The sequence below is a fragment of the Macrosteles quadrilineatus genome, unplaced genomic scaffold, assembly GCF_028750875.1.
Source record: "Macrosteles quadrilineatus isolate MER2022 unplaced genomic scaffold, UCM_ALF_1.0 Scaffold_3__2_contigs__length_128488019, whole genome shotgun sequence".
In the NCBI taxonomy this organism is placed as follows: domain Eukaryota; kingdom Metazoa; phylum Arthropoda; class Insecta; order Hemiptera; family Cicadellidae; genus Macrosteles; species Macrosteles quadrilineatus.
The window spans coordinates 109,602,921-109,616,869 of record NW_026542596.1 but is presented as its reverse complement, the minus strand read 5'-3'; the positions used below and the strand labels follow the sequence as shown (position 1 = coordinate 109,616,869).

The 13,949-nt window shown below is 34.9% G+C and overlaps 1 protein-coding gene across 1 annotated transcript in view; it reads left to right on the top strand.

Moving 5' to 3' along the window:
- The window catches only part of LOC128988900 (arylsulfatase J), a 29,854-nt gene extending 16,345 nt beyond the window's left edge, over positions 1-13,509 (top strand). Inside the window, exons 2-11 of the mRNA XM_054410666.1 lie at positions 2,161-2,263; positions 3,771-3,930; positions 4,831-5,057; positions 5,732-5,981; positions 7,066-7,223; positions 8,676-8,821; positions 10,442-10,584; positions 11,217-11,365; positions 11,831-11,958; positions 12,593-13,509. Of these exons, the coding sequence (XP_054266641.1) occupies positions 2,165-2,263; positions 3,771-3,930; positions 4,831-5,057; positions 5,732-5,981; positions 7,066-7,223; positions 8,676-8,821; positions 10,442-10,584; positions 11,217-11,365; positions 11,831-11,958; positions 12,593-12,761 (1,629 nt within the window). The 5' untranslated portion in view covers positions 2,161-2,164 and the 3' untranslated portion in view covers positions 12,762-13,509. The remainder of the gene's footprint in view (positions 1-2,160; positions 2,264-3,770; positions 3,931-4,830; positions 5,058-5,731; positions 5,982-7,065; positions 7,224-8,675; positions 8,822-10,441; positions 10,585-11,216; positions 11,366-11,830; positions 11,959-12,592) is intronic.
- The last annotated feature ends 440 nt before the right edge of the window (positions 13,510-13,949 follow it).

The window sequence follows — 13,949 nt, the reverse complement described above, 5'->3', positions numbered from 1 at the left end:
CATTTGTACAAGACAATAATAATTATGAATTTTTAGAATCAGAGAATGGTATTTGGAATGCTAAGAAACAGAAAATTACTAATGTAGAAAAGGGTGAAAGTTTAGATGATGTGCCCACTTTACAACAGACTTTAATACGAAAAGAAGATGGTAAATTTGTACAAGACGATAATAATTATGAATTTTTAGAATCAGAGAATGGTGTTTGGAATGCAAAGAAACAGAAAATTAGTAATTTGATGGAAGGTACAGATAGTAAAGATGCTGTGAATGTTTCACAAGTTCCAAAAATGGAAGCAGGCTATTGGAGTTTTAATAGTAAAAGGTTAGTACGTGTTAAACCTGCCATTGATGACACTGACTGTGTTATAAAAGAACAGACTATAACTTTTGATAAAAAAGAAAAATGTTGGGATGCCAAAAAACAATTTATAAGAAATCTACCAGAGGGGGAACATTTGGATGATATTTGTCTAATGTCACAATCTATGCATTACGATGGATCAAAATTTGTATATGGAGAAAAAATTTTTAATTTGATGGAATATAATCCTGATTTATTAGTTGCTGACCCCACATCTTTGAGTGGATTTAAGTATATAGATAATAGACCATATATACCAGAAAACTATGTATTTAAAAGAATGGAAGATAATCTATTGATTGGGGCTAATGGTGATGTATTTAGAGTTACAGGAAAGGATGATGTTATAAAAAATGAATGAAATAGCATACGAGCTTCATAAGCCTGCAAGAAAGAATTTCATTAGAAGGTCTTTTAAAGTATTGGGTATAAACGAAACCATACAAATAGATTTAGTTGATATGCAAAACTATGCTAGAGAAAATTCTGGCAATAAATATATTTTAACTTTAATAGATACATTTTCTAAAAAAGCTTATGCTGCTCCACTAAAGAATAAGACAGGGTTAGTGGTTACAGAAGCCATTAAAACCATTCTACCAAAGGGGGTTAAAAACATTCAATCTGACAATGGAAAAGAATTTTTTAATCAATATTTTAGCAAACTAATGAAAAAATTAAATATTAATCACTATCACACATTTTCTACAACTAAGGCTGCAATTGTGGAGAGGTTTCAGAGAACTTTAAAGAATTGGTTATATAGAGAATTTAGTGCTCAGGGAAGTTATAAATGGTTGGATTTACTTCCAAAGTTAATTCGAAAATATAATAATAAAGTACATAGATCTATAGGAATGAAGCCTAACCAAGTGAATGTTAAAAACAGTAAATATGTGCATGAGAGGTTAACTTCTAAAGTAGTGCAAGTTAAAAAGCCAAGATACAAGGTAGGTGATAGCGTAAGGATTTCCAAGTATAAACATGTTTTTAGTAAAGGTTATACTCCAAATTGGACAGGGGAACTATTTACAATAGCAGAAGTTAAGAATACAAAGCCTGTGACTTATATCTTGAAAGATGAAAATGGCAATATAATCAGGGGAGGCTTCTATACAGAGGAGTTGTTAAAGACCAAGTATAAGGACATGTATTTGGTAGAGAAGGTAATTAGGAGAAAGGGTGATTCGTTGTATGTCAAATGGCTTGGGTTCCCAAGTAGCCAGAACTCATGGATTTCCACTAAGGATGTCCAAGGGAGCACATCATGAGCCGGGAGCATGCCCGAGTTCACGCACAAACCTCACATGATTTTGAAAATATACATGGGAATGGATGTGGATTTGAAATTTTAATGGAGTTTGAACATTTATATAGGCTTGTATTGGACGAGATCCAGGTGGCCAAAAAAAGCTCACCATTTCCAGACGTGATTTTTAGTATTAACAAAAGTAGAAAATTTATATAGGGGTGTATAGGTCGAGAGCTGGGTCTTTAAAAAAAGTGGCCAAAAAAAGCTCTTCCATTTTTTTCTCATTTTTCCCCTATAAAAAGTGCCCTAAAAGTGCCTCTAAAACGCCGAAAGTGGGGTCATATTCTGGTATTATATCTACTGCAATTGTTTGAGATAATTGTTATTGTGGTATTGTAAATTATCTCTAACTATCTTACTTGTAGGAATTGGTTTTAGATTAAACTAAAGTTGAGAATAGCATATTAATGTTTTATTTTTGTTTATTGTGAGTTTTCAAGATTGTTTGTATTTGATTAACAATAATAACTGTTTTTGGTTACAGCGGAATGTTATTAACCCAGATTCTGCTGTCTATAGTATATATCACAGTTGACACAACACGTGCCGCCAGACCTAACATAGTCTTTATAATTGCTGATGATTTGGTAAGTGAGGTCAATTATGAACACACTTTAGTTTAAAGTTTGGTTTCAGATTAAAACTGTTAAAATTAAAATTAACAATCATTCCTCTGAGTTACACTATTTGAAGAAATCTGGCTTAATGTTGAATTGTGTGATGAGGTTTAAAACTGATTTCTTTTGACAAATAACTAAAAAGATTTCTATACAATTTAATGATTCAAAAGTAAGATGCTAAAAACGATATAGGCTATACTTTTTGCTAACCATTTTTAACTTGTGCAATTCATCCATCATTAATGACACAATCTTGCCGGAGAATTATATATTTCTAAAAACGCTTGCCAAATGTTTTATGATTAAAAAAGACTTTTTAGTTTCTATAGACATGTAACATACAATTATATTGTATCAGCAATTTACTTACTACTTGTAGCAACTATTTTACTTACTATCTTGCAGAGTAGCAACTATTGTTTTAGGTTTAGTGGTTTCAAACTAATATATAAAATTACCATATGTCCGGTATTGACGTAATCTATGGCCAGACCAAATCCAGCGCCATTTTTGTTGCATGGGTTATTTTTAAAACATAATTCCTTAAAATTGTTTTAATTACTTCCATTTGCTAGAAAATGTGCTTCAACATTTTTCGATTCTGATTTCGGTAATAAAATGTTGACTCTGATTCTAAATTCTGAGCAATACCCAATACTGGACCAAATTATACAATGAATCAAAACAGTTTAAAATAAAACCAGCAAGAGTTAATTAAATAATATACACAACCCTTTAAGAACATAGATAAAGGTTTACTTATCAAAATCTTCAGAACCTCTTTATTATTATTTTCTAGCAGAATAATTTAAATAGTTTTGGGATTTCTTGGGACAGGAATCCCTCAATATTATATATAGGGGATGTGGAAGACGTTTGCGAAGATTGCAGGATCGAAAATTCACAACGGTGCTGATAATTAGACAGGAAATGAACATGATGTAATCATACGTAGGATAATGTAAACATTTTGTAAGAGTGTATGTATGACTATGATGATTCCTTAATACCATCATAATCAAAGGTTTTGCCCAGTTATAATCGGCCAGTCCCTATAACTTGTATGTTTTTAATTCCGTTAATTAAATCACAAGTATGCAACATCCCTCTTTTGCAGGCAGTTTTGAATGAGAATGAGAATGATATTTGGTCTTTTAAACATGCAGTTACATGCAATCAGACAAGTCATATAATAATCATCTGGCAACAATCAGTTAGGCTAACAGTCCCAGTTAGTAAACTGGGTTGACTTAGCTTAAATCACACCATGCACAAAAACAGGCAAATATAATAAATAAATAAATAGTTAAATAATGGCAACTACAATAGTGAATAAATAATGCACAAACTACTCTTATCTACATACTTTCAAAAAAAAACACACCATGCAATGTGTAAACCAATTAGGTAAGATCAGTATTTTAATGTTAAGGTAAGACTCTCTTAATTTCCTCTTGACAACCTATTGTCGCAGGGCTGGAACGATGTTGGTTTCCACGGCTCAGACCAGATCCCCACCCCCAACATTGACGCCTTAGCCTACACTGGGGTTCCGCTGCAGAACTACTATGTGAGTCCTATCTGCACACCTTCCCGTAGCGCTCTCATGACTGGCAAATACCCCATACATACAGGTCTTGAATCTCATATAATATATTGTAGTTAAATGCAGATAAACTTGTGTTTTATATTTTGTGAGTAGTGTGAAATCTTAACTTGCACCGTGGTCCCATAAGCTTGTTTTATCTATACCACTTCTCTGTGGCATAGTTTACAACATCGTAAAAGTGTTAATTTTTCTTAGTGGATTTCGGTATTCTTTTCTCCTGATCCATCTCCCATTGCTGCCAAACATTGAACACGTATTAGTATTTTAACTGTTTTTACAGCAAAATTTTAAAGTGTGTTTCAAGAAATTTCTACGTAGATTTTTTTTATAACACAGTATAAACAAATCTCCTGTTTTGAAATTGACATGACCTAGATTTTTGCCAGCAGCAATGAGCAAAACAACAAATAAACTTTATCCATGTTCATCTATGCAATAATAAGCTTTTATCAGTGAAAAGTAAAATTTTCACAAAATCCTCCAGTTCAATTTTGACCTGGAACGAGTTTAATTGCATGCTCTCACTGCCTTTACGCTAGGATGCTCCCTTGTTATTTTAGGTATTATTGAAGACATATTCCACCACAATCAGTGAATAAAACAAGTTTCCATAACCTCATGGGATCTGTAATCTGACAATGTTCTCCAGGTGAGAAAGTACACAAGACATAACATATTGTTCACAAACAAACCTAGCTAATACAAAAGAAAAACCACAAAAGAAAAGACATTTATTGTTTAGTAATCAAAACAAGAATCAGAAATTCCTGAAACAAAACAACGACTAGTACAAATAGAGAGTAGGCACCTACAATGGACTCATCTGCACAAGATGGTGGCGCAAAACTAAACAACGTGGACTTATTGCAAAAATTGTACTTTCCATTTTAAAATTTCACATTTTTGTATGGACCTTTTGTTGTAGGGATGCAGCACACAGTGTTGTTTGGTGCTGAGCCGCGTGGGTTGCCGCTGAGTGAGCGTCTGCTGCCTCAGTACCTGCGAGACCTCGGCTACACCACCAGGATTGTAGGCAAGTGGCACCTCGGCTCATACAAGCGGGAGTACACTCCGACCCACCGAGGGTTTGACTCACACCTGGGCTACTGGACAGGCCATCAGGACTACTTCGACCATACTGCTTGTGAAAAGGTTTGTTGTATTGAGGGTTTTGTGCCCTACATCCTACATCATGAGCATTTTTACGTTTTTGTCAGGGAAAAGTCTAAGCCCTGGTCTTGTTACTATTTAATGAAGACCATTTATTAGATACTATATAGTTTCAGAATTTAATTCTTTAACACACCCAATCCCGGGTGTCTGGAGACTCTCCATACAGAGGAGTGTGCCGGCTGGGACTGAACCTGTTAAGACACACACTTAAGTGTGATTTTAAAGTTGAATGTGTACAAAGAGTAAGTGTAGAATGGAGTGAGTTGATCTATGTAGCTTTGTTACTGGCTGTGATCAGCTTTTTCTTAGCCAGGACCATTAATTCAACTCGTTTTCCATCCACAATGATCAAGGACAGCTGGGTTTAGTTTTGAACCATCAACAAGCTACTGACTTTTCTCTGGATCCAACCCGCAATCAATCGTTAATTAGCATCTGAATTCAAAATCTAGAATCGAACCAGCTACTACTGTTTGAAGGCAAGCACTTAAACCATTCCCTTTGCTTTGCTTTTTACATTGCTTATGGAGGTCCAAAAGGTCTCTGTGGACGAGCAAATGCAAGGTATAAGAGGTCACCATCCCAATGAGTTAAAAAAATTGTCTTTGAACTGTAAACGGGGTCAATATTTAACAATATGTTGCTTGATGCAGGGGATGTGGGGACTGGACATGCGCAACAACATGGATGCTGCTTGGGACCTCCACGGGCAGTACTCCACGGATATCTACACCAAGGAGTCTGTGAGACTGATCCGTAGTCACAACACTTCGAAACCGTTGTTCCTTTATCTGGCGCACACTGCTGTACACTCCGGCAACCCTTATAATCCTCTACCCGCCCCAGACAATGATGTGGCAGCTTTCAGCCACATCGAAAACTTCAACCGACGCAAGTTTGCTGGTAACAATATTTAACTTTGTGTGATGTACCTTATTTCTTGAAAATTGTTGAAAGAACTGTAAGCAGATTGCTAGTAAATTTTATTTGGGTATCTATTTATCTTCAGTAGTAGAATGCCTACCAAAGATTAAACACATATTTACAGTAGCTTTATTTTATTATCTCAATAGATCATTTCAGCTGAAAACTATATTAAGGCATGTTTCTGTCCCTAATATGTAGAGTGTGTTTTGATGTTTACTTGTTATAGTATTTCATCATCTTTTCAATTTATATATATATATACACTTGGTGAGTGTAGAATCAATTGTATAAAAAAGCTTTGTTACTGATTACGATCAGCTGTTTTTTTAACCAACAAAATTTATTAAAACTCCGCAATGATCCAGGATGAGATTGTAATAGGATGAGACGTCTTCCTGTGATATTAAAGGTCTATAATAGTATTATGTAGTCCTCTTTTATAAAGTTCAAAAGCCACTGTAACGGCCTGGCCGTTCATACTCCTAAAAATTAAATTCTGACCGACTGCTCAGGAGATATGATAATCAAATAAGGAATTGGCAGGGCAGGAGTAACTGCCAAATTTGCATAAATGGCCTGGTTTGGTGTTAACATCGACTATCACACCTTTATCAATACAGTAGTATCAATAATTAATCAATATGATCATCGTCCAAACCAGTGGTCAGAAACTCAGGAAATATTTATTGGAGTAATTATTTGAAGGTAATTTAGTCTCCATATGAATATCCCAGCATTTCCAAACTATCTCCAACCTCGTTTAAATTATAATAATATTCTAATAGTTAAAGTTATGAAGCTGGAATATGTTCATTGCCGGTGTTGACTCGGGCTTTCAGCTGACGGAGCTAGCCTCCGTTAGGGAGTGTATTTGGCGGGCAAAAAGGTCGAGCCTTGCGCAGGTTGCCGCTCAGTGAACGCTGATTGTTCAAAGTGGCGAAAGTTTTCGGCTAACGAGGTCTACGGGTCTCACCAAAATAAGTGTAATCCGTAATATTTATGTCAAGATAAGTTTATTGTATTGTTGCAGAGTTAAATCAGTAATTATTATGCCCCACAGCCATGATGAACAAGCTTGATGACTCAGTTGGGGAAGTAGTGGCTGCCCTAAAGGACACAGGCATGCTGGAGAATACCATCATAGTGTTCACCACAGACAACGGGGGTCCGGCCGCGGGTTTCAACCTGAACGCTGCTTCCAACTGGCCGCTGCGAGGGGTAAGATAAGACACAATTTGTGTTTGTTTATTTAGATGAGTATGAATTCAAATAAGTTAAACTGGATTGAGATGACCTGTCGTTTTGTTCCACACTGATATCAGTGAAGTTAGTTTTTTAGCCAATTAAGGACATCTGTCCAGTTGGGAACCATCAAAAAGCTACTGCGTCATGGATCATATATACATAATAAGTCTTTGGTTCCAGGATGTTAATTAAATGATAAATGATAAATGATAAATGATTTTATTAGCCATTCAGTACAATAAATACAATAGGCATTGTCAAAAATACAGCCAAAGTGACAGTACAGAAAGCTGCAAATATAAGAACTAAAGACTACAAAAATAAATCAGCAAAACCATGCAGGTGCACAAGCAAGCAAATAAATAGTATACCTTCCAGATTCCTATTCTAAGGTACAATAAATGGGCCATGCTTCATAGCAACATAAAAATCTTCTATTTGATATAAAGGGTTTGCCAATAGCCACTTCTTCAGAATAGTTTTAAATTTGGAATTTGGAAGAGATTTCACTTGATCTGGCAGCGAATTGAAGAGATTGATACCTGTAACAGGGAAGCATTGTTGTGTTTTACTTAGTCTATTATAACTTAAGTGAATATTGTTACAGAATCTGGTCTTGTACTGGTGTACATCTGAATTTCGAGCAAGTGTGTTTTCTGATTCTTTAATGGCCATGAGACACTGAAAAATATAAACATTGATTACAGTCATGATCTGCAACTCACAAAACAAAGGTTTACAATGAGCCTAATACTCAGTCCTACAGATTACCCTGACTGCTTTCTTCTAACCATAAAACAATCATGGAAATATTTTAAATGGGATACCGTTGTGGTTTTATGGTTAGTTCAGAGCTACAGTTCAAAACATATCTTTATAGTAAATTTACATTAACACTAGTGTCATTTTTAAAAGCCGAGTAATTGAGAACAGCTGTGTATAGCTCCAAACTTTTGTCAATAGTACCAGGAGACCGAGCTTTGCTCGTAAACTTTAAATTTAATAGATATGCTATTTAGATGACGGATATTTATCAAGAATATTTATTTTGTACGGTAATCAATGTGAAACATTTTTAGATGATACAAATAACACATTTTCATACACCTTTATAAATTCATAGATTGCAATAAAAATTACCTGTATCAGCTGTTTTCATTAACTGCAGCTACAAAAAGGTATTGACAATAACATGGGCTTTTTCAAGGGCTGTGAGGCGGAAACTGGATTTTTTCCAGCCTTGTGATCGACTTCAATTGATTTCTCGCAAATACCCCTTATTAAACAAAAATATTAAAAATCCTTGGACGAGAAAAAAAGTTTGACCGTACACGGTTGTTTTACACTATAGGATAAGATTGAACCAGCTACCATTCAAAACGAGCCCTGAAACCACTTGGTTACCACACTTGTACTGTGCTCCAGGTTAAGAACACTCTATGGGAGGGAGGTGTGCGAGGAGCCGGACTGGTGTGGAGCTCTCTGCTACCCAATGGGTGGATATCTTCTGACCTGACACACATCTCTGATTGGCTACCGACCCTCGTATCAGCTGCTGAGGGAGACACCAGGTATACCATGTCCACAACTAATATTGGAGGAATTTTTTTGATGCAATTTGAAGACAATTTGAATAGGAGCCTTTGAATAATTTAAGAAGGAATGTTTAAATGGGTATGAAAAATAGCCTAATATGGTAATTTAATGGATGTCAATAAACACCGTACTGTTATGTTTAGTACAATTTTTAATTTCCCACACTTTCAGTTAAGTTTCAATAAGATAGATTTATTTAGATTCCAGCATTCAGTAACAAGTGAAATATCAATTTTAGCAATCAGGCTATTTACAAACTATACTTATAGCTATGATCAATTTAAAATCATAGCATGGGTCCAAGGATAGAGCCCCAAAAGACTTTTGAAGTTTGGTTACAGAGTCGATTTAGAGTGTGATTTATCACTAGTCAATATTCTCTTTCTCCCATGCCATTCCAAAATGGACCTCATGTTAAAGTTTCCCAGTAAATCAAAATTCTCAAATTGGACATAAATGAATATAAACAAATATGTCTCAGCACACCAAACATGTTTGTTAAAATCTATATAAATAAAATTAGAGTTTTGTCTGTACATTGCTTAGAATAATGAACTTTTTGGTTATTTTTACATTTCATAGGTCAGAGAAACCGAATCAAACCTTATCTCAATTTCTGTCTGTCTGTCTGTCTGTCTGTCTGTCTGTCTATCTGTCATTCTCTTGGTAACGCTAAAATACGCACTTTATTACAACTACTCCTCAATAACTATAGCACTGTCCCGCCTGAAACTTATTTTCCAAATACTATACATATATGAGATGGTTTTAGACGTATTTCATCGAATATGAGACAGTTAGATATTTAACAGTAAACCCTTGAAAATCAAGTTTTTGTCGATTTTTGACGTGGAATTTCTGGAAGCCCATGTTAACCTTATGAGAAATGAAATTATTGAATCTTAACAGCTGTTTCAATTAAACAAGTTGGTTCTGTTCTGTGATGTTCAATAGCATTAAAGTTACAAGGATTACCAACAGGGTGCAGCACTAGCACTATTATTTCTTTTACATTTATGACAACAGCTAATTTGCAACCTGGAGGCGAGTGAGCGTAGCGAACGAGCTAACCTGAAGGCAAGTGAGCGTAGCGAACGAGCTAACCTGAAGGAAAGTGAGCGCAGCGAACGAGCTCCAACATACAGGTGAGTGAGCGTAGCGAACGAACTTCAACCAGGACGTGATTGAGCCATGCAAACGAGATCAGATAGTAAAAATAAAAGTAAGCCTACCGTTATAGGATCGACCGGCAGACACAGAGGTAATTTAACCTTTTATTGATTGTCATACCGATCCGGAACAACAAAAAACAACATAAAATGAAGCTATGTATAATAGTTTGGCCAGCATATCTTAAAATATGCAAACCAACTGCTGTTCGTTATATAAGAAGGTTTCAACTGAATATTATAAGATCCCCGTGCGTAGAACGGGTACACAGCTAGTTCATAAATAAATGTCATTGTTGTCAAAGTTCAATATTAAAATCAATGTTAACTTTTAGGTGGTTCTTGACGATGAAAAGTTATAACATATAGAATATAGATCATATCTTTGTACTAACCAGGCTGTAAAAGTTAATTTTCTCATTGCAGCGTTTTTAAAAACATTGATGGTATAAATCAATGGCCGAGTATGTCCCGAGGAGTTCCAACCACTAGAACTGAGGTTCTTCACAACATTGATGACATTTACGGGAGTTCTTCTCTGACAGTTGGGGATTGGAAAATCGTCAAAGGTATATATGTTACCATTACTGTTTCTTGTTATCCTTATACCCCATACTACGTAATATACAGGGTGTCAAAAAAGGTGGGGACATAATTTACATAGTGATTTCTTGGGTCAAAATAAAGAGAAAATCAAGAATAACATTATTACCAAAATCGCTTTGTTAACTAGATACTGTATCTGCAATTTTGTATTTTTTACAAAAAATTTTTTATTTTTGAATTTTTTCGATCGATCTTTATGAAACTTGGTATGTGTTAAGGTATAAGAGACCCATGTTAGAAAAACAATTAAAAAAAAAAAAAAAAAAAAAACCCAAGTCCACTTACTTAAGGGGGCTCACCATTTATTAAAGCAGCCATGAAAATAGAGCTAGATACTAACTAAATACTATACTTTTTACTTATTTTGTCTTAAACTCACAATCACTTTAAGCTATATGAACTAACTTTAAGCTACTTCCCACAGGGCGTTCTCGATAAAAAAATCTTTACAGGAGTATATTTATCATATGAAAAATTTTAAATTTACCTAATAAATAAACCGCTTAAGCATTTTAACTTTTAATCCATTAGTTGGAGTAGTCTTATAAACAAATGAAAATTGATAAATTAAATTTCAAATGTCACTTGGTTGCAGGTACCAACTACCAAGGACAGTGGGATGGTTGGTATGGACCGAGTGGTCGACCTGACAACCATTCTACACCCTACGACATCACGGCAGTCGTAAACAGTCTAGCTGGACGTGCAGTCGCCTCCGTTGGCCGAGAAATTCATCCAGATAAGGTGGGGAATTCAATTGATTCTAAATTGTCACAGCGTCTTCTTAAAACTTATGAACGGTTTTTCTCTGGTAAAATGTTAGAGTAGCTTGATTTGCAAGAGTTAAAATAATTTAGTACAATAGTATTAACATGACTGTCACTGTGTGAAACTGTTGACTGATTTTCAACACAATGTATTGTTATAAACTTTATACTGTTCATTCGTAATTTTCTACGCCATTGGCACTTTAAATGGGCTTTCTTGCAAGGGAATGGTCTAATCTTGCATTATTATCTAACGCAACTGTTATTTGTTAAATTGCATCATTAATTTATAGCTCAATGAGAATGGGTCCTGAATCTCTCCCAAACAGGATCGAACCAACAACCTTCAAATTTAATGGCAGTTAGCTAGTGGTTCGAGACATGCGAGAAAAAAAGAGTACTTATTTATTAACATTTTATCTTCTTTTGACACCTGTTTTAGGCTTTGAAACTTCGAAAGAAGATGGAAGTAAAATGTACTGGAGAGAGATCCGAGTGTTTACCCCTGAAAAACCCTTGTTTGTTCAACATCAAGGCTGACCCTTGCGAAGAAAATAACTTGGCTTCCAGGTAATAACTTGTAAATTTCAAAAACAATTTTCAAATGTTATTATGACGTTTTGATTCTAATAGTAAAAATATTGACAAAAATTGAACAATATAAGGCACAAATCTGAAACTTGTATAAGTTATGTAAGCCTTGTATGCAAGAGTAAAAAATCACAAGGCACTGAAATAAAAATTCCACCTACCTGTAACCGACTCTATAAAGGCTCAATATCCTAGCTGGCGAAAAACGGTGCCGAATTCTGTTGCAGGGTTACGTATCGTGTCATATTATCATCATATGTGTTTTCTAGAACTGCATATTTGCGCTAGTTAGTTGTCGAGATGGATTTGGTGGTAGACGCAGTGCCTGTGCTTCAGAAAAATTCCAACCTACAGTAACTACCTACTCATAGTTAAATGTTAGGTAGAAACAAAGAAACTAAACCAATGTAAGCCACAAGGTTACAAATGATTGGTATCATCTACAGTATTTACAAGGGCGTTTGTCAGTAAAATCAAGGGGTTCTTATTTTTCAATAGATACATAGAATTACATATATAAATTACTGTACATCACTAATGTAATATAACAGCCAAGATGTCTTTTTCAAGGCGTGCCCATCTTTTTCTTTTGTAAACATTACAATACTTTCAGGTACCCACAAGTCCTGCGTCACCTAGATTATCTACTGGGAGTCCACAACGCAACGGCCGTCCCTCCCAGCAACCTCCCCTTGGACCACCAAGGTGACCCTAGGCTCTGGGACCACACGTGGACTAACTTTGGCGACTACGCAATCACAACCAACGACATCCTCAGATAGTTTCGCAACAGCTAGTCATATTTATTTTTTGTGTTTTAGTTTTTAAGTCAAAGTGTGATATGCAAAACCTGTTTAATGTTCTGTTAAACTGAACCATGATATATGTTCATGTCATTGAGAAAAGTACAAAATGTACAGTAGCTCAGAATAGTAAAATAGTCTGTCATAGTATTGACATTGGGACATTGTAGTACATATAACACATAACAATATTTTGATTTAAATCTTTTCTGCATTGTTTGTTATTGATTAGCAGCATAACCTCCAAATAATTGGATAACTGTTTTTAGTAGAACAGGAAATCTTATTCTCAGAAGATTGTATTACCTAGTGAGAAAATACACATGAAATTGAGCAATTGCTTGGTTTCATAATATATTTTACCGTGTGGTGAAAAATAGCATTCCTAAAGGAAAAAGGAGTTTTTTCCTAAAGGAGTTTTTGCAATACTTACTCGAGCCTGCAAAACCTCACTATCAATCTGGGCTGGATGCAAAAATACTCGAGGCTTTATTTTTCCTAAAATCTGTTAACTGATTATTAAACTAGTGATTGGATTAAACATTGTTAAGGTAAAATTTATATTAAAAAAATTGCTTGTGTTGTTGTGTATTACACTTGAGTCTCGCTAGTCTGAACACAGGTAATCTGAACGTCCGCTTAATCCAAACAAGTTTCAGAAATGTTTGAAAATAATTGGAACTAATGTAAAAAAAATATTTTATAAAATTAAATACAGATAAAAGTTGTCAAGATTTATTTCTTAATCCTAATGTGTTAAAATGCATTGTATATTAATAATGACATGAAGTTGGCTCCCACATTATTTTTTTGAGACATCACAGTTCATTTGGCTAAAAAAAAATGGAAACAGAAAAAAAAACAATCAATACCTCGAAGATGACCGCAGTGCTTGTGATAACATTGTCCACTCTTTACACATCTGTCTGCTATGCACTAAGTCATGTCAAGATGGATTTCATTAGCTCGGGGCCCGATGATGACACAACGCTTAATACTCCAAGTGTACAGCATTAAACATAAATCAAATAAAAGAAGGTTAGAAGGCATACAAGGCAAATAAAACAAACATTTGTAAAATTCCAAATATAAGGTGTAGGCTTTATTTAAACAACACTGTGATACATTTATAAGTACAAATATTGTGTTTTAAGTGTGCGGTTATGT